Here is a 26,136-nt window from a genome sequence, read left to right on the forward strand (position 1 = left end):
TTTGTCTGCTGGTACCTGGGTGCTCCTCCCTTCCCACCCTTCCAGGGGACCCAGTGAGTTGTGGAGCCCAAGGTGCAGATCAGAAAGGACGTGGCTGAGAGACACATGCTAATCTTGGGATGCCTTGTCTGTCCTGGATGTCCATAGATTTCCAGGAAAATTTACTGGCACTGAACAGTTTAACCACCATGAGGGAGTTTGGATTTCACATGTAAAGATGGGGATGAAGGAACCATCGTTCCATCCCCTCCTACAATGACTCCAGCTGAGGCTCAGGACACAAAGTCCACCTTTGCAATTCAGCAAGTTCCCAGACATGACAAGCCATCGTGTCAGGGAATGAACCACCTTGGGAACGTGGTGGTTCCCCTGGGCTTGGCTGCAGGGTCTCCTTGGAGGAGAAGGACAACTGATGACAGGGACAAGTGCTGTGGCTGGCACCAAGACAGGAGACCTCCTAAGCCACCCAAGAGCCACACTTACAAAGCAGATGGACAAATCACAACGAATGAGGACTTCTTTTCCATCTACACATTTCACCTGACATAATTTCATCTCCTATCTAGTCACTTGATCTGCCTTCTAAATCCAAACTTCAGTATTTTTAGTTACCTAAAAAAAGAAACAATGCTCACCCAGAAGAGCCTAGAAGCTCAAGCTGGAAGCACGAAACCCCAGCAGATCAATATAAAGTTACACCCTGGCAATTAGAGGGAAAATAAACACAGTTAACTCGGAGTCAGGTGGAGCTTTGTGCATTAAAAACACCAATAGTGTTTTATTCAAAAAAAAATAAACAGCCTTGCTTTGAATGAGAGAAATATTCACATGAGATGACACTTGGCATGATAATGTGAGCCAGGAACAAGCTGTGCCTCAACAGCACAGGAGGGTGTGAATAATCCTCACAGAGGCAACGAGAGTCCCAGCTACTCCCAAATGCCTGCCAAGCCATTCCCACGGACCTGTCCCCAGTGGCTGCTGGTGTTGAGTTGATATTTAGTTCTTCCTGAAATTAGTTTATTATTTTCTGGTTTAGCTTCTCTATCAGCCCACCTTATTTAAACTGCATCCTCTGAATTTTTTATTTTTTTGAGCTTTAGAATTTTTTTCTACGAGACTTCTAGTCTGCAGCCAGCTGGGGCCCCTCTTCTTTCCCTTGGCTCTACTCACTGTGAGAAGAATAAAAGCCTCCTCTGTTCTCTTTGGACAGGTTTCCAGCACTTGTAGAATGGTTTATCTGGAAGCAACATTTCAGATTTTTCTATGCTGCAACTTAAACCACAGACAGGGATGTATCTTCACTGCTGAAGGAGAGCAAAACTGAGAAGATTCTGCCTCCAACCCTCTTTTAAAGCAAGACAGAGCTCGGGCATTCTCCCCACCCTGCTACCCTTGACCTCTCAAGAAGTTCTGCCCTCCAACCTCTTTCTTCCACAGGACCACAGCAGCCAGAAGGGATCTCCAGTGGTCTCTGGTCCAACCCTCAGCCAGCTTGGATCAGGTCATTGGCACCTTCTGCAGTCCAAAGTGAACTGTCCTCCAAAGATGGAGACCCCACACTTCCCTAGGATCACTGGCCATAACTGAGCAATCACCTTTATCAAACGTGTGTTAGGGAGGGGCCTGTGCCCACCCAGGCTGTCCTCTGGGCCCTGTTCACCTGTGGCTCTCCCTGGACAGCTGGTTCTCCACGTAGTGCTTGAGCTTGCCCACAGCACAGACAGGCACACAGACAAAACAATTTGCACTAATAGTAACTTTTTTGAGGTTTTCCTTTCCTTTCCTGATACATTCTTTGTCTCCCGCAGGACATTCTGCACCTGAGATCTCTTTAACGCCCCTGTACCACGCTGGTAGAGGCAGGTGTCAGTGCACCTGCCTGGATGCTATTCCTGGTCCAGGGGAACACCAGCCTCCAATGTAAACACACACTGGATGAACATCTGACCTTCTTTTTCCTGGCAAGCCACCGCCTCCCCTCCCTGTTATAAATACATGCTTCAGAAATACATATATGCATAACTTAACACCTGCTTTGACACAGGCATGGGAAGGAAACCACATCAGGACTCTGTGGAGAGCCTACACTACTTCACCTGCTTCCCGAGGCGCAGCCCTGTGTCCCTTGCACAGGTTGGCGAGATCCAGCGGTCGTGGCTGAGATTTGAGCCAGAGGGGCTTGTAGTGTTTGTGGGCTTCTCATCACATTCAACAAAACGTTTGTTTTCAGGCAGAAAACGTCAGCCTGTGCCCTTGCTTTGCAGCAACACCATTTTTGCCTGGCCACGTTATGACTGGTGGGTGGCCGTGTCCTCTGCCAGGCACCACAATGACCCGCTGATCCCAACACTCCCACAGGACAGGGAATATTCCCAGTGGGAACTGAGGCGCTGCACACCACAGGGTGCAGATAGGAGAAACCTTTCCAAAAAAGCAGCCTTGGCCTCATTCAGACAGGGCGATGCCAAGGCTGGGAAGCAGCTGATGGATTCTGACAGATTTAGCACTCAAATTGAGGCCTCAATTAAAAGAGCAGCTCCCAAGGCTGAGGCTCAGGGCCCGTCCTGCCCCGGGCCAGCCCGAAGCAGCGCCAAGCAGAGCTCGCCCAGGTCGCTCTCATCGTTCTCCTCGGGCTCGCTGCTGAAGTTGGAGGGGCTGCTGCTGGGCAAGCTGTGGGCAGAGCCTGTGCTCAGGGATCCCTGGCCCTTGGGGTCCGTGCTCAGCACCACGGCATCCTGCAGGCACACGCTGCCTGTGCGGGCAGGAGCTCGCTGGGAGCCTGGCTGGGAGTCACTCCTCTGGCTGAAAAACTGCCTCAGCAGCGATCTGTGCAGGGTCATTTGCAGGCTTTCACAAGTCCTCTGTTTTGTGCTCGGCCGGATGTAATGCAAATCCAACTGCAGGACCACATCTGTCTGGAAGGGGAGAGCAAAGAACACAAAGTGAATGGGAGAATTAGACTGGAAGCAGAGCTTTCCTACTGCAGCTGCCAGAAAGGAGCCTTGGCTGGCTGCTGTGCAGGCTCACAGCCCCATGCTGTGGCACGATGGAGCAACACTACTGCCGGAGAAAATGAGCTGTACATACTCATACAGCGCACGACGCTTGCGAGCCTCAGCCACGGATTTTGGATCTCAGGACTTCTCCTGAAACCAGGCCATGTGGGATCCCATCAGCTCCATCAGGGCACTGTCACTGCCAGCATCACCCCTGGGATATGGGCACAGGGGAGCAAGAGCAGCTGCACCACAGCCAAGACTAAAGCATGTGGGAGAGGAAAGCATGAGCCACTTACAGCCCTGGAAGTGTTCAAGGCCAGGCTGGATGGGGCTTGGAGCACCCTGATCTACTGGAAGGTGTCTCTGCCCACAGCAGGGGGTGGAATGAGATTTAGGTCCATGTGAGCTTTAAGGTCCCTTCCAGCCCAAATCATTCTGGGATTCTATGAACTAAAACACACCTCACACCGTAAAAGCCAGCAGCTTTAACCAGCAGTGCTCCACAGGGATCTACTGTGGAGCCTAGCACTGTTTTAGAATTTTACAGAAGATGAAGAAATAAGGGAATAACCACATTCATGGCAATCAAACCCCTGAAAACAGACCCTCAGCACGGCACTGTGCCTGAAACAGATGTAAAGAGCAGGGAGATGTATAATGGAACAAGAAGATTTTGGCAGGCAATGCCTGGTCCAGGTCTCCTGTCTGCACTTAAAAGCAAAGCAGAACAACTGGGAAAGATGAAGAAAAGAGCTCCAGGAGCAATCAAGAACTGAAAGCACTGCCATATGCTGAAGCACATCACGTACAGAGCAAGCAGAACTTGCTGCAGGCAGATCCAGGCAGCAGCTTGAGAGCAGCACTTGGTGTAAGATCCACTGGCTGTGTGTTAGGGGAGGAAGAAAAATCCAAGTATAAGCAAGGTGCATACTGCTGTTTGAGGAGAGACAAGCCAGGGGACAAGCAATTCTGCTTCTCTCATGGTCTTTAAATAGTTTGAGGGTGTTTTGAAGTGTGCCAAAGTGGCACAGCTTGGATTAGGCTTGGCAGTGTTACTCTGATGACTGGAGATCCTGGCCAGCCCATGAGCTCATCTCTAAGGCAAGCACACAGCCTAGTGAGACATTCCTCCACCTGAAATAACTGGGCAGGTCTGACCTCCCCCTGGCTGACGGGGCACAGAGCAGCCTCCCTGGCCAGGCAGCACAGGAAAATAGAACAATCCATGAGCTGTGATGCCTCTCTCTGCTCCCAGCAGAGGCTGCTGTGGGTCAGCTTTGATAGGAAGGTCAGGCAGGGGAGAGAACACAAAAGCAAAGAGCATTCACACTCAGGTTCTGCAGCCTGATTGTAAATCAGAAAGACTTTGCTGAGATGGAAAAGGTGAGGTGAAAGGACAGTGCTCTCTTATGGAAAAATGCTGGGAGAGCTGGGTGTGTCCAACCTGGAGAAGAGAAGGATCCAAGATGACTTTAGAGCCCCTTCCAGTGCCTAAAGGGGCTCCAAGAGAGCTGCAGAGGGACTTGGGCCAAGGGCGGGAGCAACAAGACAAGGGGGAATGGCTTCCCACTGCCAGAGGGCAGAGTTATATCAGATATGGAGAAGGAATTCATCCCTGTGAGGGTGGGCAGGCCCTGGCACCGGGTGCCCAGAGCAGCTGTGGCTGCCCCTGGATCCCTGGCAGTATCCATGGCCACACTGGATGGGACACCCTGGACTAGTGGAAGGTGTCCCTGCCTATGGCAGGGGGTGGAATGAGATGAGTTTTAAGGTCCCCCCTAACCCAAACCAGTCTGTGATTCTGTGATTCTGTAAATAGGGTGGCTTTTGTGCTTTGGAGATCAACAAGCTCCTCTTTGGTCTGGACGTGGCACTGACACAGACACGTGGTCAGAGAGGCATATCCAGCTCCAGCCATGAGGAAGGGGACAACAGTTCCCTGAGAGTGCTGGAGAACTGTGGAAATTTGCACCTGGCTGCTCTCTACCTGAATTTTCTGCAGTGCACAGAGCTGGAAGACGCAGTCCAGCTCCTCCCGCTTGTACACGGAGGCGAGCAGAGTCTCCACATGGTCCAGACAGCTCTCCCTCTGGATGGCCACGTCATCATCAGTCTCCTGGGTCAGGAAAACAAGAGGAAATGCAAGGAAATTTCAGCATCAGCATGAAGCACTGAGGCACAGCTGCCCATCAAACATGTGCTCAGGGCTTTGATTAACACGTTGCCTGGTGGAAATGCTGTGTATCCTAATGGAAGTATTACAGAAAGCAACAGGAATGCAGAGGTTTTACACACTTGCCTTGTGCATATCATTGAGAAAACTCTGAGTACATCTTACTGTGAAAAATGGGGTACAGTGGGATTTTCAGCAGAGCAGGAAGCAGCACCAGCTGGTAGTGCCAGCAGTGTGTCATGGAGGGAGCAAGTTTTCCAAAGCCACAGCTGGAAGCTCTGAGTTGTGCTGAGTGCTGATTTAGCCCCCCACCATCTACAGAACTGCCAATTCTTGCCGAGTTACTCAAATTCAACCAAAACAGCATCATGACTATGAGAACCTCTTCAGTACAGATTGAATTGTGGAGCTACTAATAACCCAGGAAGTGACAAGGGAATAAAGGCCTTATGATATCACAGATCATGGAATATCCCAACTTGGAAGGAACCCACAAGGGTCATTGAGCTCAACTCCTGGCCCTGCACAGACACCCCAACAATTCCACCCTGTGTCTGAGAGCACTGTCCAAATGCTCCTGGAGCTCTGGCAGCCTTGGGGCTGTGGTCAAGTCCTTCTTGCCTTGGATTTGAGCCCTCCAGAACAGGTGACAGACCACAGTCTACCAACCCCTTCCAGAAGGCTTCCCTCTGCCAGCTAGCTCTGGCAACCATCCCGGTGTGATCCTTAGCAGGAGAAGTTGCACTGGGCATGCTGGTGAAGGAGGCTGCTGTTAGGATATTTGGGGAGGTAGAAGTTGGAAAAGCCCTGGAAGCTCTTCCTGGCCTTCCCTGCACTGCTGCCTGCAAGCAGCCAAAGTGATTTGGTTCTGGCCAGGAGAGCATGAGGAAAAACGTTGGATCCAAAACGCTGTCTTGGGATCTGCAGGCATCAGGATCACCCCTGCATGCAAGCCTGGTGGAACAGGAGTAGAACCATCCATGATCCAGTAGGTCACCGGAGGCTGAGGAAACACCATTTATCTCTGTGCAAGAGAAAGCCAAATCCATCTCCGCACTTGGCAGCTCATTACTGGAAAGATAAACTGGAGGGAGCCTGGGGAAGGTCAGGCCAGCGAATGGAGACTAAACCTGGAGACCAAAGAGGCAGGAAGCAGATCAGCCAGATGCTGCTGACACAGGGCTTTGGCAGAAAGGGGCCTGCAGCCCTGCTGTGTCCAGCCAGCTCCATCCTCCAGCACATGCTCTGACCTGCAGAGCTGCCTCCAGCCCAGGCATCCAACAGCAGCAGGACGTGGAGCTGCTGGAGCGAGTCCAGAGGAGGCCACAGAGATGTTCTGGAGCCAGGCTGGGAGAGCTGGGGGTGCTCACCTGGAGAGAAGGCTCCAGGGAGAGCTCAGAGCCCCTGGCAGGGCCTGAAGGGGCTCCAGGAGAGCTGGAGAGGGGCTGGGGTCAAGGGCTGGAGGGACAGGACACAGGGAATGGCTTCCACTGCAGGGGCAGGGTTAGATTAGAGATTCAGAATGTCATCTCCACTTTGGAACTCCCTCCCTGCAATTCAAAGCATGACTTACTTCCATGTTGAAAACAACTTTTTATAGATTTCAAGGCCCCGTAAAAATCAACTTTTTTACTTTTCTTGCCTAAACTACAATTCCTTGCTCCTTCCTTTCATTACTCTGTCTGTGTTTTAGTTGGCACACTTTTTTTCCATGAAGCACAGACCCAAAACTGGACCCAGTGCACCAGCAACAGCCAGGAGAGCCAGACAGGATCTCACACAAATCTCAGAGTTCTTGTTTGCAACTTTGCCACGGTTTTGTGCCCTGTTTTTGTTGCCTCAGCTGTTCTGGGCTCTGACCAGAACTGGTTCTCCACTCACTGCCCATCCCATGCTGACACTACTTCTTATTCTTGCTCACGTGCAGGAACTTGCATCTGCTGAATAATAGCCTTGGCCTCAAATCGTACCTTCAGTTATCCGAATCCTTCTAATATCTGCTTTGTAGCACCTTACAGAGACATCTGGTGTTATGGGATCTGTGTATTTAACGAGCACATCAGTGAAAATAAAACCCAATCCCACAGCTCTGATTTTCCAAAAAGCCCAAACATATTCAATCACCCTCCAAGAAAGAGTTTTCTCTTAGTTTTAAGTGGAATTTCCTGAGGATCAGTGTGTGTCCATGGCCTCCAGTCCTGGCACTGGGCACCACTGGGAAGAAGCTGGCTCCTTCCTCTTTGTACCCTTCCGGCAGGCATTTGTAGACCTGGATGAGCTCTTCCTAAGCCTGTCCTTCCACAGGATGAACAGCCCCAGCTCCCTCAGTTTTTCCTGACAGGGCAGGTAGTTCAACCACTTCATCATGTCCATGACCCTTTGCTGGAGTCTCTCCATATGTCCATGTCTCCCTTACGCTGAGGAGCTGGAATTGGACATAGATGGAGGATAAATAATATCCACTGTCTTTGCCTTGTCCCCTGAGCTCGTCACTTTGATGCAGAAAGCATCAAGTTATCAGGCATGGAGGCCCTTTGCAATCTGTTTTAACTGCTCCCAGTCACCTCCTTGTCCTTTCCGAGTTTAGGGGTAATTGGCTCTGTCACCTTCTCAGGGATCACAGTGAAGTTGACCCTCCTGGAGCTCCCCAAGTCTTCATTCTTGCCCTCCTGGAGGGCAGGAGTGACACTGACTTTTTTCCAGGACTCAGGAAGACCATGAGGAGGTAGAGAGTGTGCTCGCAGTCTCATCTCCAGCTCCCTCAGCACCCATGGGTGCACCCATCAGGACCTGGGTGTTTGTGAATGTCCTGTCGGTTCAGTGCTCCCTGACTTGGTCCTGCTCCTCCTCCAAGTGTGTCTCTCACTCCAGACCTTCTCCTTAGTTTCAGGGTTCTGGGAGTCCTGAGATACTTGTAGGAGCCCTTCTTGTTGTCCCCAGATCCAGCTCCACATGGGCTTTGGTTTTCTGAGCCCATCTCTATGTTTCTCTTACACTACCTGCCCCTGTTTCCACCTCTCGCACACCTTTTCATGCATGAACTCAGTTAGAAGCCCCCAGCAAATCCATGCAGGTCTCCTGATGCCTTTGCTTGACTCTCTGTCCATCAGGATGCTTGAAAGTACACCAGCTCTCCAGGGCTGTGTCCCACATGCACGTGGCTCTCCAGCCTTCTGACCTTCAAGACATTCACCTGCGCAAGGAGCAGCCTGGTGTGCCTGCTTTAGCAGGAGGGTTGGACTGGATGATCTGCAGAGATCCCCTCCAAGCCCAAACACTCCATGACTGTGATCTCAAGGGATCAATTAAAGCCCTGACACGAGATTCAAAGGCTGTCAGCTGACAGCAACTCATTTTCCACAAGTATCTGCAGTCAGCTAAATTCCCAGCATCCACAGCCACAAACTAATTCCCTACCATACTCTCCTTTACCATTTCTGGCTGTATAGGAGAAAATGGAGAAAAGGATTTTCTAATTTTTTTTTTTTTTTAGGCAATCCATAATTACATATAAACCTTCCCCTGTGGTGGGATGTGTTTTTTTAATGAAGATGGTGCCCGGGAATTGGCAAGGCCAGGTTTTAGCTGGCCCAGAAATAGGGATACTCTTAAATAAATTGGGGGAAGGTTGACTGGCAAGGCCATTATGTCAAACAGCTCCAGATCAAGTGTCTGGAAAACAAGGAGATCCAACATAAAGGTTTTAAAAAAGTAAGGATTTAAATAGTATAGAGAAAAAAAAAATGGGAATGCCTTGGGTCATATGCTAGAGCAGCCTCTCCCTCTAAAGACAGTGCTGGTCAGGTAAAAATGGAAGTCAGGCAAGACACAGGATGGGAGGGAATATGGGATAACTAAAGAAAATGGATCAATGCTAGAAAATTCCATAATAATTATTCCTGGCAAACCTGCAGCAAGCCCATTTAAGACCCTTTGATTGTGGAGATCAAATGTGGATTTGAATGTGGAGAATGTGGAGAATGGTTTTTCCATTTCCTCAATGAAACAGCTCTCTGGGATCAATCCCCAGGGCTTGCAACCTCACATTCAGCCTGGTGTTGTTGGCCTTCAGCCTCCAGCTCCTGCAGCTCAGCCACGCACGTAGGGTTTAGCGGCCCCCAGCAGCCCTCAGCATCCCCCAGGAGCACTGGCAGGATCTGAGAGGGAGCCTGGTGCCCCTGTGGGCATCTCAGGGATCCCACAGGGATGTGGAGGCTGCTGTGATGTCTGAGGTGGCGCAGGTGACAGTCATGGAAGGACATGCTGCTACCTCTGCAGACAGCACTGGAGCTCAGTGTGAGCCAGCTCCACCAGGCACTAGGACAAGAAGAGGCATCTGGCTGTACTGGGGTCCCTTTCTGTCTCCCTGACCCCTCTTGAGACAGGTCTGGAGGCAGAAGCAGGCAGCTGGGTCCCCTATCCACCCAGTCACTGAGGTGGGGCAAAGTACACAGACACAGGCTCACGCACACAGACACAATTTTCATGCAGGATGCTCACAAGGGGAAACGATGCTGCAGCTTAGGAATGGGCAGGATCAGGCTCCAAACCTCTTGGATACACCACGCTGCATCAGCGACCCCAATGTGCTGAGGAGCAGTGTCCCTCCACGAGAAATAAGGGCCAAAAAATCCACCACAAATGAGCTATGCTTCGGGAGAAGGACTACAGAAAACAAGGAAGATGGTTACAGAAAGGAGCAGCAAATTAAATCCACTGAAGTGGCATGGAGATCATCCGCAGAGCCCACACTGGGCACATGGTCTGTGAGGAAAGGTTTGAGAAAGGGTTCAAGGAAGCTGGTACAGCTCAGCTGGGAAGGAATATATTGCTGCATTAAGATGCATTAGCACAGCAGGCTAAAGAAGGCATAAGTCAAAAAGGCAGACCTGCTTTCTAACAAAGAAAACAGAATAGCTCCTGGCCTCAATCAGATTAAACACAATAATTTAATCAGGCAGGCCAGAAATCAATCTGAGGGATAACTGATCAAAGGCAGCAAACTGCTGCCAAATCTTTTTTGTGACGCTTGAGGAGCAAGGCAAGGAATCCACTGAGATGTGGAAGGAGCCTCAAAGAGGAGCATGCAGAGGAGGGGATCCTTTTTCACCTGCGATCAGCCATTCCCAGCCCTCAGGACTCAGCCCAACCACCCTCCCCACCTCCGACCTGGGGAAAGCAGAGCCCAGGAAGGGGCCTGGCCAGAGCACTCACGGCGAGCTGGCGGAGCAGGAGCTGGGGGTCAGCGATGTGGGCCAGGGGGGGCTGCGGCTTGGCACACACGAACATCAGGTTGGAGAAGAGCCGCAGGAAGTGGAGCTCCACCCGCGCCCCACAGGGGAAGGTCACCGTTTTGCTCGGCAGCTCTGGAAGGGAAATTCAAGCACGATCAGCTCCTTGGAGGGTCCTGTCAACACCTCCCTGCACAGCAGCGTCCCTGAGAGGCACAGGCACTCCCAGTTCCCTCCTCTCCACGCCCTGCATGACTCACCTTGGCCGTGTCCCCAGTGCTCCGTGGCTGCTCCCGAGGGACAGATGGGGTCAGTCAGGGACCGGGCTTCCTTTAGCGTGTGCTTGATCTCCATCACCTGCTTCCCAGTGACCAGGGGATCACGGCCAATGTCTGTGGGAAAGAGTTGGAAGCACGAGGATCACTCCAGGTTCCTTACTGATCTCCCTGCCTTTCAGGCCCTACATGCATGTCTCTATGCTGCTCGCAGGCTACTGAAAGCTCCCACGGGGTATGGCCTGTGATTTGGATTTCAGGGAAGAACGGTGAGCTGGCTGGGATGGGATGGGGTGATGTGGAGCCACTCAGTCTCTGCTGTCTCTTCTCACCCCTGCCAATGAAGTGAGTGGTTTCTAGCTTCTCTTACCTTCTAACACGTCCTCCAGCATGTGTGTGACCTTCTTCTCCTGCAGAATGTGTTTCTTCAGGTATTTCATGAAGATTCCAGAGCTGAACTCCCCATCCTGCAATTCATAGGCTTCTGCATCTTCGCTCCTGCAAGAGTAAGGATATTTCTTCAGAGTCCTTGCAGTTCTGCATTGGGCATGAAGTCCAAGGTGAGTCTGGGGTGCCCAACTCAATCCAGACTCTATTGGCTGGGTCAAAGTGAGCTTCTCAAGGAATAACACAAAGTGCTTTGGTTGCACCCCAGAGAGGATGGAAAAAAAGCAGTGGAAGGGAATGGGATAGGACAGCACAGTCTGCTTTGCCAGCCCAGGGGGGTGACAAAGGTGAAAAGCCAGTGGAACTGGAACTGGCACTGGCCCAGTAAATAACACCCAACATCTCAGGAGGCTTTGGGTGGGCCGCTCATGGGATATGCACCTGGAGTATCAGGCTGAAGAACAGGGGACAGGAGCTGATGTCACCTTCACACACAACTTGTAACTGAAGCACAGGCTGATGGCAGCAGGAAGGACAGAAGTGCCTGAACAGCAAACCCAGCAATGGAAGGTGAGAGCCAGAGGGAGCATGAAAGAAGCCCTCTCCAGAATCCTCTCCATGCACAAAAGGATGAGAGGAGGCAGGGCTGTGCCAGTCTGGTCCCATGTGAGGGTGTGGGGATGCAGTCACTCTACTTACGTGGAGTAGCCATAGACAGTGTTTCCCCAGGGCTCCAGTGGCTGCACCTGGGACAAGGCACATCCTGGGTTGTACCTGGGGAGGAGGCAAAGGCACAAGTCAGTGTCAAGGACATCTGTGGGACAAATCCCACACACACCTCGTGTCCATCCCTTAGGGATGGCAGTAGGATCAACTCTCACCTCGGATATAACCAGAGAGACTAAAGCTGGGAGTCCCACCAAGAACCCAAACCACAGGGAAAGGAGTGGGTATGTCCAGCTGTGACTTGTCTGCACTGGCAAGTGCTCCCTGCCCTGAGCCTGAAGCTGTGGTACAGCCTGCAGCTGTGGGTGCACGTTGCCACCTCCCTACAGAGGCTGCATTTTAACAGCTCCAGGCAGCACCACAGTGCAAAGAACACACAGCTTCACCGTGGCCCAAGGGACAACTGTCCCTCCAGAAGTCAGAGGTGCACAGCACCATGGCTACAGCTCAGTTGTCTTTACTGGGGGTCTGGGACACCACACAGGGCCCTTCCAGACCATGCACACACTTTTGCCTTGGGGAACCAAAGCAGGCTATGGATGATACACCCCCAGATCTCCCTGAGAGACAGGATCAGGACACTACACGAGTCTCAAAGCTCAAAACTGGTCCTGGCACCTCAGTCTAGACTCAGCTGAATGAGCACCGCCCCTATTATTTCCAAAATCAGGTAGGCCCATGGTGACAGGATCTGATTTCCAACAAAAGAGATACCTTGGTTGCACTGAATGGTTAAACCTCACCCATCTGACTGCAGCCAGACTGACAGCGTGGGGACAGGCTGCCTCCAGTTCACACCAGTGACTCGGAGCTGTTCCCAGTCACACAGCAACAAGAACCAGGCACAGAGGCAGCGTTAGCCCATGTAATTCAATTCCAGCACAGTTTCCTGGGGCTGGAGCTGGCACACTAAGGAGAGCACAAAGGACAGGGGTATTGCCAGCGGCCAGTGCATCACCTACTGCTGGTGGCACGGTCTGGAGATGTTTAATGGCAGAATTCAACTGGCCTGTGTAAGCTGTCCTAAAGATGATCAGAAGAGAGAATGTGAGAAAGGAGATATGTTTCTAAATCTGAATATTGATTTATCTGCTCTTCAACTGCTCTTCATTTAATGCAGAAATCTTTGGTTCAACGTCTAAGGATAAGTCAGGGAATTCCTGGAAAAGGCAATCACATCCACCCAAAATCAGCATATGAATGTATGAGGCTACACACAGGCTCTGTGTGCTGCTTCCTCCCCTGCTAAGGCTGAGCATCTGCTCCCACTTGGCAAAGGGAGATGTGTTTCTCCCCAGCCTGGCATTTCTGATGTCAACACACAGGGTGAGGAGAAACTCCGGGTGAGCTCCCTGTTAGCAGACACAGCTCCATGCATGAGCTGCTGACAGATCTGCAGCATCAGCCTGACCAGGAGGGTGTTGGGAAAGGAGGCCCTGGGAGCCTTATTTTACACAGTGGTGTAAACACACACTGCGATGAAATCCAGATGCTTTCTTGAACTGAAATGGTGACTTCTTGAGGAAAAAATTAGCTCAGGAGAGAGCTCCTGCCCCCAAAAGATCAGGGATAACATCCACTGCATGCAGTGCTTTGCTTGCTGTGGAAAAGGGGAGGTGTGAACTTTGGGGAAGGAGGGAGAAAACCAGCTGCACAACTCTGCCTAAATGTAACAGCAGCTCTCACAGTGCATCCTCTTCCAGAGCACCACTGAGACTCCATTGAGCAAAGGAACCAATGGCAGTGCCAAGGAAGGAGACAGCAGCTCAAAGGGAGAGAGACAGCAGCTCAAAAGCTGTTTTGTAGATTGTTGACACTTGCACTGGTGCTCTCTGTGCAGCCCCAATACTGTCTCCCCATCACACACTGCCCTCAGATGGCACACCAGCAGCCCAGAGCTGCACCAGTCCAGCTCCAGCAGAGTATCCATGAGAGACAGGTGCTCCTGCTTGGCTGCCTCTTATCATACCAGGGAGGCGTGCCAGGGAAGCAGCACACTCTGCTCTCAGCAGCCAGCAAGAAGGGAGAAAGGGGATGCTCCACTCTGGGGAGCTCAGGGCAGCATCAAGAGACATCAACCTCCTGCTCCAGAGCTGTGGGACAAGTCCCAGCACAGCCAGCTTTAAGCTATTCAAAGCGAGCAGCCCCTGCACCACTGCAGCTAAAAGGCATCAAAAATTTATCATCTCTCCAGGGGCTGGCAGCTCTCTAAGGGTATCAAAAGCCCTGCTATCTTTCCAATTCTTAGGGCAGGAAGCACAGCACAAAGAGAGAGATATGCTTACATTTGCTCTCCAGGTCTTTTCTGACCTGTAAATCTGCCTCAGGAGCAGAACTAAATGAACTAATGACAGCTTCTGCTGCAATAATCCACCCACCTCTGCTGAAATTGGACAAGTAGCAATTTCCTGCAGCAGGATAGAAGCCTGCAGGCCAAGGGAGGATGATGGGTTTTCCACAGAAAGTGGGAAAATGCTGATCTCTGACCTCAGCAGCAGCAGCTTCACAACACAACCACTTCAGAAGGATTTAAGGCCAGCAAAAACAAGTCACAGGGCTTAAAATATTTTCCCTGTCACATTGGCACTCTTCTCACAGATGTTAACAAGAACACAGCCAGGAGAAGAGAGGTGAACTGAACACTCCCAGCCTGAGCATGTGGGAAATACGGACCAGGAAAGCACACAATCAGCAAGATCGGGTCAGGGTCAGGCTTGAAACACAGAAGACAAACCCTGTGCTGAGTTTCAGCCAACAGTTTATGCCAGGCAGAGGCATCCCTCCACAGGCTTAAGGAAACCTGCCTGTACTTGCCAGGCTTCTTCATCTCAAAAAAACAGAGGGTCTCCTCTCTCCAGCAGCCCCTTCTCTCCAGCAGATCCCAGAGAAGGTCTGATGCTCTCTGCACTAATACATGATTGACCATCCCCCAGGACACCCTGCAGGACCTGACAACGTGGCTGATTTTATGGCACAGATCAATAACCTCTGACAAGAGACTCAACAGCACCATGGGGCATGTGGCAACCACATGGGGCTGTGAAAACCCACAGCTGAGGATGGCCACCCTCCCCAGCCCTCGGAACAGCCAGCCCAGCCGAGGAAGGGGGAAGAGGCTCCTACCACTTTCTGCAGGTGTCCAGCAGGATGATGTTCAGGGCCGTCTGCTGCTGCTGCATCTTCTGGAGGATCCTCTGCACGCTGATGCAGTTCTCAGGGGCATAGGGCTGTGGAGCATCAACAGGCACCATGTAGTTCCTCCCCAGATGTTCGTAGCCATGCCCAGCATAGTAGAATACAGCTGGGGACAGAGAGAGGAGAGGATGAATCAGGATGCCAACCTGCAGGTCTGTAACCAGCTCCCCATGGCCACGTCCCCCCTCCTGTCCTGAGGGAATACTGGTGCAGGGCAGACCTAGACCAGTAGTTCCTATGGAACTGGAGCGACACTGACGTCACAATTTCAACTTTTTCCCAGTCTACTCCCTTCATTAGAGCTGGAAGCAGCCCCAAGAGGCTGTCCTGTACTTGTGGATTCCTGCACTGTTTGTGTTCTGAAGGCCCTGCGTTTACAGGCTTCCAAACCCTCGGTGCTGCAACACCCAGGCTCAGTACCTGCCAGGCTGAATTTCACCACTGTACAATGTTTTGGTTAGTCCTCAGCTCTTTGAAGGAACACGGCAACACAAAAGGATTTTGCCAGCATGGAAAATACAGCAACGGCCATTTAAATGAGAAGTCCCTCACTTTCCTAGTTTTGGAGAAGAGACTAAGAACTGATTAGGTGATGGGAAACATTCTCAATTTCAAAGGCTTGCCTGTATTCACACACCTATAAGCTGGTGAAAAATTAGAAACATGGAGAGATGAGTTCTTCAGATGTCCAGAACATGAGGATCATGTTCAAGAACAATCTTGAGTCAAATCAGGCACCAGCCCTGTTATGCAGGGGAGGAGTCAGACTCATGCAGATACCGGTGGGAAGCCCAAGACCCAACAAGAATTTTGGGTTTTACTTTTAAGCACAGGAAACTTTAGTAATGGTTTCTGCCTTCCCAAGAGATGGCAACACAGAGCCATCCAGGTGGGAAAACAGCACTGGGAGCCTGGCATGGCCTAAGCTGAGGATCCTCTCTAAGCCCCGTGCTCAGTGCAGGGCTGGCACGGGGATCCCCAAGTAGGCTGGAGCTTCTCAAAAGGAAGCTGCACAGTGGCTGGCTACCCCTCCCAGGGACCAATGACACTGCCTGGGGGCTGCTGGTTGGTGAAAGCCAACCTGGGGAACTGAAATGGGTTAAAAATAGCTCTGCGAGGTGATGCAGAGAGTTGTGTTACTGCAGCTGGGGGACAGTGAAGAGTGAGAGGTCAGAAATGGGAAAAAGCAGCTAAGAGGCAACAGCAGGAGAAATACTTCACTCAGACTAACTGTCAAAGCCCACACTTCAGTGAGTAACCTCTCCTCTATTTTTCCTCTGATGTTCCTGCTCCTGGACTCAGCAGGACGCTCCCTTTGGTCTGACTCTGCAAGGACGCAGTAACAGGGGCAGAAGCTGAAGGGCTGAAAAGCATGATCTCACCATGTGGAAAGTGGAAAACATGATCTCATAGTCAAAAAGACCTTGAGTCACCTTTGGTTTCTATTCTCAGGGGATAATGGAAAGTTTCTCAAATGGCCATTTTCACAGGTGCCCACGAGATTTGGGTTCCTCTTCTTGTGGACTGCCAGCCAGAGACAGCAGGCTCTGATTTGCAGAAGCTTGAAACTTTCGTAACTTGTGAATCAAAGCCACAAAACCTTCCCCTAAGACTAGGAAAGAGCATAAAACAGGAAGCCTTCTAGAAAAATTAGACGTAGGTTGGGCCCCTCGAGCCATTGAGCACTGGTGGCTTTCGTGCCTCTGTGTGTACACGCAAGGGAAGTGACGACATCTGTTAGCAGGCAGCATCACTGAGGCTTGGAAAAAAATGCAATATAACAGGAAAGCCCACACTGAATGATTAAATTCTTAAATCTTCTAACTTTTGAGGTCTTGTTGAGCACCTGAATGTACCACCGAGTGCTCCCTATGCTATATAAACCACAAAGACTGGTGTTCGAATCAAAAAAGGTGAGTTTCACATCACCTGAGCAACTTCCCCAACCTCTCCTGGACTGAATCTCTCCTGAACAGGAAAACCAACAATTTTCCCAGAGAAGGAAAGGGATGTTTTATTCTGAGTTCTTCCCACATTGTATGAGTCAGAACTGCTCATCACAGAAAAACTTCTGAGTACCAAAATAAAAAGAGGAAGCTCTAAGCACTGCTTAAAATGCAGGAAATGCCAGCATGAGGCTTAATAAAGGCATGACTCCATATTCCTAGTATTCCACTCACAATTTTCTGCCCTTGTTGCATTTCCAACGTAATTTTTTTTGGGGGGGGGGGCGGTACTTTTTAGGATGCTGAAAATAACATCCACGGGGATTCCTCATTTGCCTGAGGGTGGAATAATTAGATCACTAAGAGGAGGTTTGGGGCCTTCAAAAATCCTATGCAGCTTTTCTAAGATGAGATCTGGAGGAAAAGCAGCCCGATAATCCACCAGCTCCATACAGTGAATTGAAGAAACCTTTGGATCATAGAATCATTAAGGTTGGAAAAGACCTCCAAGATCATCAAGTCCAACCTTGGACTGAACTTCACCATGCCCACTAAACCACATCACGCAGTGCCACAGCCACTTATTTTTGAACACTTCAGGATCCAAGCCTGGGAGCTGTGCTGGGATAGTCTGGAGATGTGGATGGAAGTCTCACAAAAGCCTACAGCTCCCGGAGGGACAGTTACAGAGACCAAAAAGCCCAACTGCCCTCATCAGCATAGACGATACAACAAGGGGCAACGAGCACCAAGGCACGGAGGTTCACGTTCATCAGTCAGCCCTGTCCTCCTGCTGCGTGCCTACACAAAGCTCTCCTGACTTCAGCTCTGGTGGTTGCTACACGGGAGGTGGCACCTCCAGGTTCCTCAAGCAGGAACACTGGGATGCCACAGGAGCGTGTCCAACACGCACACGGATGTACGGGACTGGCTGTCACAGGCACTTCTGGGGTCTTCAGCAGGCTGCCTGAGTTGTTCCTGGAGCTGCCATCTCACCACAACTGGGGCACTCAGGAGGCAGCTGATCCAATGTCCCACCATTAAATTAGGATTCCAGGGAATGTGGCAAGAAACTTGAACTCAATCATTGCTGCATCCAGCCCACACTGGGGTTGACTGTCTTCAAAGAGTAGCACACCACTCAGCCTGGAGAGCTGTTAAGAAAACCTCAACCTAAGCAGGCATTGTCTCACAAACACTCAATTCAGCTGTTAATGTTTTTCCTCACAGCACACAAAATCAATCTTGCCAGGATCAGAGGCCACAAATGCAGAGAAGCTCTAGAAGTTTAAATAAGGCATGACATTATGAAACATTTGCTGTTTCCAAGCATTTTTTCCTCTCCAGTGCTTAGGAAGGGCCATGAATAAAATGCCATTTGGTCCTCACATGCCATGGATAAGGGGGTAAGAATGGCAGCTGGGATGACTCTGGCCTGGGAGACGAGGTAAAGCCTGGGATACAAGAGGATTTCAGAGAGCAACAACAAGAGGAAGTTGCAAGTGAAGTCATGGGAATACGCTGTCATAGGTGATGTGCTCACTGTGCATGGCCCTTCCCACCAGCTCAGCCTCCCCTGATGAGTCAGTGCTTCCCAGAACAAGGTGGTTGTGCAGCATTTACCTCGTGGCCAGGTCCCCATCCGTTGCACAACCTTCAAACTTCATGCTGAATGCCAGCCTGGAATCAGCCCACGCTGACTTTCACTGTCTAGGTGCCACTCAGCTGGCATGTAAGCCTCACACCGAGGTTTGGAAGCCAAAAAAATATAGGTGTTTTCACTGCAAGGTGTTTTCATAGTATCTGTCAGGCTGAGAGAACCTCAGGGACCCCAAAGATGCTACTTTCACCATCAAATCTGAACACCTGCGATCCACAAGATCTGCTGGTTGGGCTTGTGGTTGAGGAACACTTCCTTACTGAGCACAGTGCACAATTAAGTACAAAGCCCAACCCCAAAGCCACCTGCAGCTGGGAATGCTCTTCTGCAAAAGGGTTGTCAGGGGCCCAAATTAGACCTTCAGGAAAGAGAAACAAGGAAATCATGACCAGGTGCAGCAGTCAGGGCTCAAAAGGAGCTCCCCTCCTCACACACGAGTGGGGGGAAGGGGAGGCAATCAGTCTCCTCGATTCTTTTATCCAAGAAAAAACCAAAACCCCCTTTCCCACTCTGGAAGCACTGGCTCCCCAAAAACTCAGTGTGAACCCATGCTGTCGGAATTGGAGGTGAGCCACGTGTTGAAAAAACATCCACTTTGCCTGACTATAACCTGCCAAAAATAAACTACACTTATCCAAGGGCTCTGCCAAGCCTGGTACTGACACAGGGCTCCCTTGAGATAGCAACGTCCAATTTCTTCTCTTTTAATTCAATAGCTGTTCAGAAAATTGCCCAACCCCTACTCAGCACGGGCAGGTGGCTGAGCTGGCTTGGCCTTACCATAGACTCCCTTCCCCAGGAGCTGCAGGAACCGACTGACCGCTGTCGCCATCTCAGCCTTGTTCAGATCCAGCAGGGAGACAACCTGGAAGCCCAGATGTTTCAGAAGACGACTCAGCTCAAACACATCCCTCACAGGAGCCATGAGGTTGGGGTGATGCTGGTAGCGGTTGTTGCCCACTAAAAGTGCTATTTTGCCTGTAGCTAAAACAAACACCAAGTGAAAAAGCTGAAAACGCTCAGCGGGAGGCAAGATCTCACCTCCTCCTGTTGGAGTGAGGATACGGGCGATCTAAGGAAAGAGTTAGGCAGCAAGGACAGATCCTAGGCTACTGCAAGCCTGGAGCACCCTCCAGAAAGCCCTTGGCTTTCTGAACACTTCGACAAAATACACCATCATTTTGACAGAAAGGCTTGGAAAGTTTTCACTTGAGGACCAAAATCCCAGGAATGCAGAGGTTCTGCTCTACCTGCCCTACTGTGACCACAGGTCTGGTGTGTCAGGGGTGCATGGGAGGGGGATTCACTGTGCCAGGCTGAGGGGTCCTTTCCCTCACAGGGCTGAAGGAGACAAACACATGGCTCCTGCTTTGATTTTATCCTCACCTCCCACTGCAAATAATGGGATTTACGTCACTCAGTGGTGGTGGGAGCGAGGAAATTTTGCCCTGCTCTGAGGAGGTGTTTCAAGTAGGGTTAAGTAGTCATTCAAACACCACTTTGAAAATAATTTCGCTGACACAGAGCTTAAGACTCAGTTACTTGTTGGGAATAATCTTAGTCCACTTGCCGAAAAAGGTTAGGGCTTGGGAGGGGATGGGACTCATCTTATGCTGTGCAGCTCTAATGCAAAAGTGCAGAGCCTGTGGCAATGTGGTCATAAAAACCGGAAGCGGTTTCTGCAGAAAAAGCACTTGTCCTCCCATCCACACTGGAGCCTGGCTTTTAATTAAGGGAATAATTAATTGCTCAGGAAGAAAAGATGACAGTACTCACCAAAAAACTTTCCAGAGCCACACGTACCTGGGAAAGAAAGAAAAAATTATAAACCTGGGTTCAGTGAGCCTGGGCCCAGCACCCAGTGCCAGATCTGAATTCTGCTCCAATATCCCCAACAATGCACAGCTGGATCAAACCCACAGAGGATCTGCAAAGCAACATTCCTCAGGTAACTCCTTCACAGCCTGACTGCTAACCTAAAGACACTGGTCTGATGTTAGGAGCATTTATGAAATCCAGCCTGATTTATGATATCCTGAGCAGCTGGGAAGCAAAGATTGGAGAAGTGGCAGATCAGGGAAGGAGGGTCAACATGGAAAAGCTCGTACCTGATGTGACTCACCTGCTACCTCGCTGCAGCAAAAGCAAAGGAAACACAATGACTCAAAGTCAATAAAAGCTCTACAAGAGAGTTTCTCTCCTGAAATGTTCAGTGCTGAAAAAGTTGTCCTGTTTGCTTTTGATTGCAATAATATTCCCAGAGTTTTTCATCTCCCTGCTCTGCCTTTCCCTGTTGTTTTAGCAGTTCTGCCTCAGAAAAGCTACTCACTTTGGTCCACAAGCTCTCCTGCCTGAGCACTTCCAGCCTCTTAAAATCATTATTACCCTAACAGCTCCAGCTTTTCCTATTTCCATCAGAAATAAATTTTAAAATCCAGCCCAGGAGAAAGTTCTAGAACCCTACATGCTCTAAAAGAAGAAATTAAGGACAAATTGCATCAATCTCATGGGTCTTGAAGACCTCTGGCCCCTGAACCAGTGTTGCTGATGCACGAGAGATGCCTGAAAAGCTGCAAAACAAAACCACTCATCCTTTTCCACCTCTGACAGAGACACCTGTAAAAGCTCCCCAGCAGTAACACATTGAACCCAACCCAATTTGGTGTCCGTTTCTTACTCTCTGCCCCCCCAGGACGTGTTTTGCCAGCCGTGAGGAGGCAGGCAGAAGTGCTCCCTGGCTACACAAGATCAATTTGCACTTTGGAGGAATTTTTAAGCCAGCATATAACACAGTATAAGAAGCTTATGGCATAGAAAAATCTCTAGGTGGAGTAAAGAGCCAGCAAAGTCAGCCCATGCTATTCCTGCCTCACATAAGGTAAAGGCTGAGGGCCAAAGCAGCCAGAGGTGGAGCATGCCCGAGGCTCTGGGAACACATCCTCTCCTTGGGATCCATCACTCACACAGCATCAGCCCTGAGCTGCCAGCCCAAGGGGCCTGAACCTTCCCACATAAACACCATCCTCTCCAGTTCTGTATCCGAGCACGTCCCTTCACGTCAGCGAGACTGGAAATGAATATGGCCACAGGAGCATGCTGCGATTTGGCCTGGAACTGTGAAAGCAGCACCTTGGCATGGCAAGAAAACAACAGAGAGCAGCTGACAGCACTGAGCCTGCCCTTACACAGCACACACTAAGGGCCCAGCAGCATCCCACCTGCCAGAGAGGGCATCACTGCATTTAGGGGATTTTCCAGCTGCTGCTCCCTTTGCTCCCTCAGAGACCCAGTATCGAGGAATCCTGTTTATCATGGTCCTTGTTCACCAGCTCAGCACCTCCAGGGAGCACCAAATTCCTTTGTCCCCTCTAATTACATCTCACACCAGGTGACATGCAGCAAAGTGATGTGGGCTGGCTCTGCTCACCGATGTGAACGTCCACGGCGTTGGTCCAATGCTCTCCGTGACTGTTGGAGGCACAGCAGAGGTACGTGCCAGAGTCACTGACCTTGGTGTGGCTGATCTAGGCAAATCAAAAGTTAAATTACATTATTTATGGTGAAAGTCTGAAGCTCCCTACTGGGATCTGCCAAAGGCACTTGTGTTCATGGAATAGAAAGCATTTTTCCTGCTGTTCGCAGAGACTTTGCCTCACAAAGAATCAGCACAGGGACAAGAACCAGAGCAGTACCAGCTGGCGAGAACTCTGATTCTCCAGCCCAAGATCTTGCTCAGAGAGGGACTACAGCCACCACTGAGTCAGGATGGCCATAGCTCTGTCTATTCAAGCCCTGAACACCTCCAAACACATTGCTGCCGTTCTGGCTCCAGCACAGCACCATCCACCTCTGAAAATAACCTCTTCTTCATGCCCAGACTGAACCTTCCCATCAGAACTGCAATCTAAGGGCACCATGTAATACCATCTAAGACCATCTGCAACACCATCCACCGCTACTGAGAAGAGATTTGATGTCTTGTACTTGTGCCATTCCCTGGGAGGAAATCTCCGTTCTTGATTCAAGAAGACAGCACTGTTCTACACTCAGGCAGAGACACAAAATAAAGCCAGCTCCTCTGCTGCCTCCCTGATTCTTTTTGGTCAGGAACAACCACATTTCCTTCTAGGTCTCCAGCAGATAGACAGCATTCCCACAGCTCCATCAATCTGCAGTCCCCTCCATACACACACAGTAACTGTTCTCATGTCTCTGCATAAAAGGGCACGAGGGATGTGCTGAGAGCCCTTGACACATCTGTGGATATCAGTGGGCTGATACATGGGGGGCTTTCTCACAACCCTGCAATCAGCTTCTCCCATTACCCACCTCATCAGCCAAAGCTCCTGTACCACCCCCAGAAAACCTTACCCAGAGTTTTTTTCTCTTCTGCTGCTCCAGCAGGTTCCCATTGCGGTACCACTGGTAGCTGGGGGCTGGGACCCCCATGGCAGCACACTGCAGCTGCAGCGGCTGCCCCAGCTCCACCCGCTGCTCGCTGGGGTTGAGGACAATGACTGGTTCTCCTTGCCACAGCCGAGGGGGCAGACCTGCAAGGCAGCAAGACAGAATTGGTCCCCTCTCCACAGGGACAGAAAACAACCATCACTACCGCACCTTTCTCCTTGGGGAGCAGGTAACCCTTGGGAGCAATGCCTGTGACAGCAAATGCCACACCAAAGCCCTGCCTCTGGCTTCCCAAACCTGATCCTCGCCCTTTCCTGGAAAAGTCAACATTCTAAGGTCAACCACACCCCAAGTTATTTTTAGTCAGCTTTGAAGTAGCCAGATGGGTTCTTCCAGTCCCAATATCCAGAATAACTCGGGGAAACTCATGGCAAGCATGAGGTGCAGGTGCATGTGGACATGGCTTGGAGCAACCTGGTCTAGTGAAAGATGTCCCTGCCCATGGCAACGGGTGGAAAAACATGAGCTTGAAGGTCCCATCCAACCCAAACCATTCTGTGATTCCAAAATACACCAAGAAGGTAAAAGACAGGCTTGTACCTCTGGCAACACACTGATGGACCTCTACCTTCACCCAGTCAGAGAAGACAGCATTTCTGTGGAGGTCATTGACTCTGCAGGTGTAGAGCCGGGTCTGCTCTGCAATGATGGGCAAGTCTTGGTTGGTTGCTCCAGGAATCAGGCAGCACTCAGACTAAAGGGAAAACACAGGCAGTGGGCAGCAATTCCCTCCTCACTGCTGGCAGTAGAAGGCACTAGGAAGTCCCTCGTAAGAGCAACAAAAGTGGAAACCCCTGGTTTCCTCCCTTCCTTCAGCTGCTCCACTGTGTGCAGGGACGCAGCCTGGTGCCATACACAGGACCACCCCATCCTTACCTGGTACTGACAAAACCACTGGTACTGCAGTGAGGTGCGTCCCTGGGCTCGGCACCGCAGCGTGAAAGAGTATCCCACCGGGACAGAGACAGAGATCGGCTGCTCGGTTATGGCAATGGCTGTGGAGGTGGGAACAACACTGCAGTCACAGCCCAGCATCTCACTCTCACCCAATGGTCAAGCACGGTGGGCTCCAAGAGGGACACCCATCCCAGCAGGCAGGGAAGATTGGAAGAACAGGGATGCTCTTGCGCCCAGAGAACGGAGAGAAGGATGGACGGCGGGTGTGTAGGCAAATGGACAAGAGGATGGGTGCATGGATGACACGGGGCTCTTCTGGGTACTCTAGCAAGTGCCCGGGGGCTGCCCACTCTGCCCCGTGGCCACTCACCTTCCTGCATCGCTTCTCCGGCGACTCCTCCCCGGCCTGGGCGGCCGCCGGCCGGGCCCGCGGCTGTTCCTCTCCCCGGGACGCGGCGGCGGCACCTGCGGCGAGGGACGGCGGCGCTGGGGCGGGTCGGGCCCGGACCAGGGGCCTCTCTCTCACCCGGCTCGGCGGCCCATGGCGGGCTGGGGGCTGCGGCGCCGGGCCGGGGCCCGCACTCGGCTGCCGCCGGCCCCGCGGCCCCGCACTTCCGCGCTCCCGGCCCGCCCCTTCGCCCGCCGGCACCGGGGCGGCGCCGCCACGAGCCGGGGCTGCGGCCACCCCGCACGGAGCGGCTCCGCATGGCCCGGAACGGACCGCACCGGCTACACAGGGTCCCGCATGGCCCGGCCCCGCACGGAGCGGCTCCGCATGGCCCGGAACGGACCGCACCGGCTACACAGGGTCCCGCATGGCCCGGAACGGACCGCACCGGCTACACAGGGTCCCGCATGGCCCGGAACGGACCGCACCGGCTACACAGGGTCCCGCATGGCCCGGCCCCGCACGGAGCGGCTCCGCATGCCCGGACCGGACCGGCCCGGCCCCGCATGGCCCGGAATGGACCGCACCGGCTCCACATGTCTGACCCGCTTCTTCGGGGACGCTGCAGAACGCGCCCCGCGCCGGGATGCCAAGGCTGCCCGCAGCTCCATGCCCATGAGTGACCTTTCCCGCTCTCCAGGGGTGTCCTCACGCCCACCCCACCCACTGGTGACCTCGCCTCCCTCCCAAGCGCCCCTCCTTCCCCTGGTGCCCCCCTCCCACACTCCTTACAGGTGATCTCCTCACCGCCACTGGTGACCTCACTCTCATTCACACGAGTATCCTTCCCTCCTCCCTACAGTGTGTCGTCGTCCCGTCCCGGTTCCCGTCCCCGTCCCCATTACAGTACTTGTCCATATCCCACAAATATTCTCACACCCTACCCACGGGCATTTTCACCCCCATCCCCACTGGTGCCCTCACCCAATCCCCACAATAGTCCTTGCCCCTTCACCACAGGAGTGTCCTTGTCCCCATTCTGACTGGTAACCACAACTACTTCCCAGGAGTGTCTTCTCCCTCTCCCCATGGTGCCCCTCGACTCCTTACAGGTGTACTTGCCCCTCCTCTCCTCCCCACACTTATGGGTACCCACACCTTATGGGTATACTTGCCCATATCCCCACGGTGTCCTCGCCTCCCTCCCCACCAGTGTCCTCTGCCCCATCCCCACAGCCATCTTCACCCACATCCCCACTGGTGTCCTTGTCCGTCTCCCCATGGTCACCCATGCTCCCATCCCCACAGCCACTCTTGCCCCCTGCCCACACCCACCGTGCCTACCACCCTCACCCCCCCGGGCTCCACGGCCACACTCACGTCTCTCCTGGGGACCACGGCCGGAAAGGTTCATGGTGGAGCCAGCACTCCTAGGGGTGGGAGAACCTCCTTCCTCTGAGAAGTCCCCGCCAGCTGGGCCGGGCATCACGAGGGCCCCAGGGGAAGTGGCGCTGCGCCAGCCCTCCGGAGGTTGCACAAGCCCCTCTGGGAAAGAGGGGACCGGTGGAGGATTCCACAGCGCTGTGCGGAACACTTTCACTTGCAAGGTTAGGGCAAGGTCAGGCTCATTAACCCCAAACTCATCGCCTTTCCAGAGGCAGCAGGACTACAGGGAAATTTACTGGAAATGGTGAATGGAGAGGGCAGACGGTGGCCAGGGAGTGACTGATTGTCATTCCCAAAGAACTTTCAAGTGACTGGGAAGAGAGTGTGACACAAAGCTCGGAAG

General features: G+C 52.0%; 1 protein-coding gene across 2 annotated transcripts; it reads right to left on the bottom strand.

The window, feature by feature from the left end:
- Nucleotides 1-744: 744 nt before the first annotated feature.
- LOC120758555 (mucosa-associated lymphoid tissue lymphoma translocation protein 1-like) lies at nucleotides 745-25,775 on the bottom strand. Of its 2 annotated transcripts, XM_040076919.2 has the most exons (15): nucleotides 25,728-25,775; nucleotides 24,330-24,424; nucleotides 23,939-24,057; nucleotides 23,603-23,756; nucleotides 22,967-23,145; nucleotides 22,023-22,119; nucleotides 20,372-20,398; nucleotides 19,376-19,579; nucleotides 14,918-15,095; nucleotides 11,768-11,842; nucleotides 11,052-11,179; nucleotides 10,667-10,798; nucleotides 10,390-10,541; nucleotides 4,990-5,118; nucleotides 745-2,918 (listed from the first exon to the last, which is right to left on the bottom strand). In XM_040076919.2, the coding sequence occupies exons 2-15, from the start codon at nucleotides 24,337-24,339 to the stop codon at nucleotides 2,556-2,558; spliced, it is 1,947 nt and encodes a 648-aa protein (XP_039932853.1). In that variant the 5' UTR covers nucleotides 24,340-24,424; nucleotides 25,728-25,775; the 3' UTR covers nucleotides 745-2,555. The 2 variants fall into 2 exon arrangements, with proteins under 2 accessions (XP_039932853.1, XP_058278327.1); XM_058422344.1 differs by lacking the exon at nucleotides 25,728-25,775 and having other exon boundaries at nucleotides 2,704-2,914; nucleotides 24,330-24,433.
- Between the last annotated feature and the right edge of the window lie 361 nt (nucleotides 25,776-26,136).

Source organism: Hirundo rustica, chromosome 13 (genome assembly GCF_015227805.2).
Source record: "Hirundo rustica isolate bHirRus1 chromosome 13, bHirRus1.pri.v3, whole genome shotgun sequence".
Taxonomy (NCBI): Eukaryota; Metazoa; Chordata; class Aves; order Passeriformes; family Hirundinidae; genus Hirundo; species Hirundo rustica.

Excerpts from the sequence above, each read along its gene's own strand:
- LOC120758555 (XM_040076919.2), bottom strand. Across the intron at positions 23,146-23,602 it reads CCATCAGTGTGTTGCCAGAG|GTCTGCCCCCTCGGCTGTGG; the intron begins GTACAAGCCTGT and ends GCTGCCTTGCAG. Across the intron at positions 10,542-10,666 it reads GCACTGGGGACACGGCCAAG|AGCTGCCGAGCAAAACGGTG; the intron begins GTGAGTCATGCA and ends TTTCCCTTCCAG.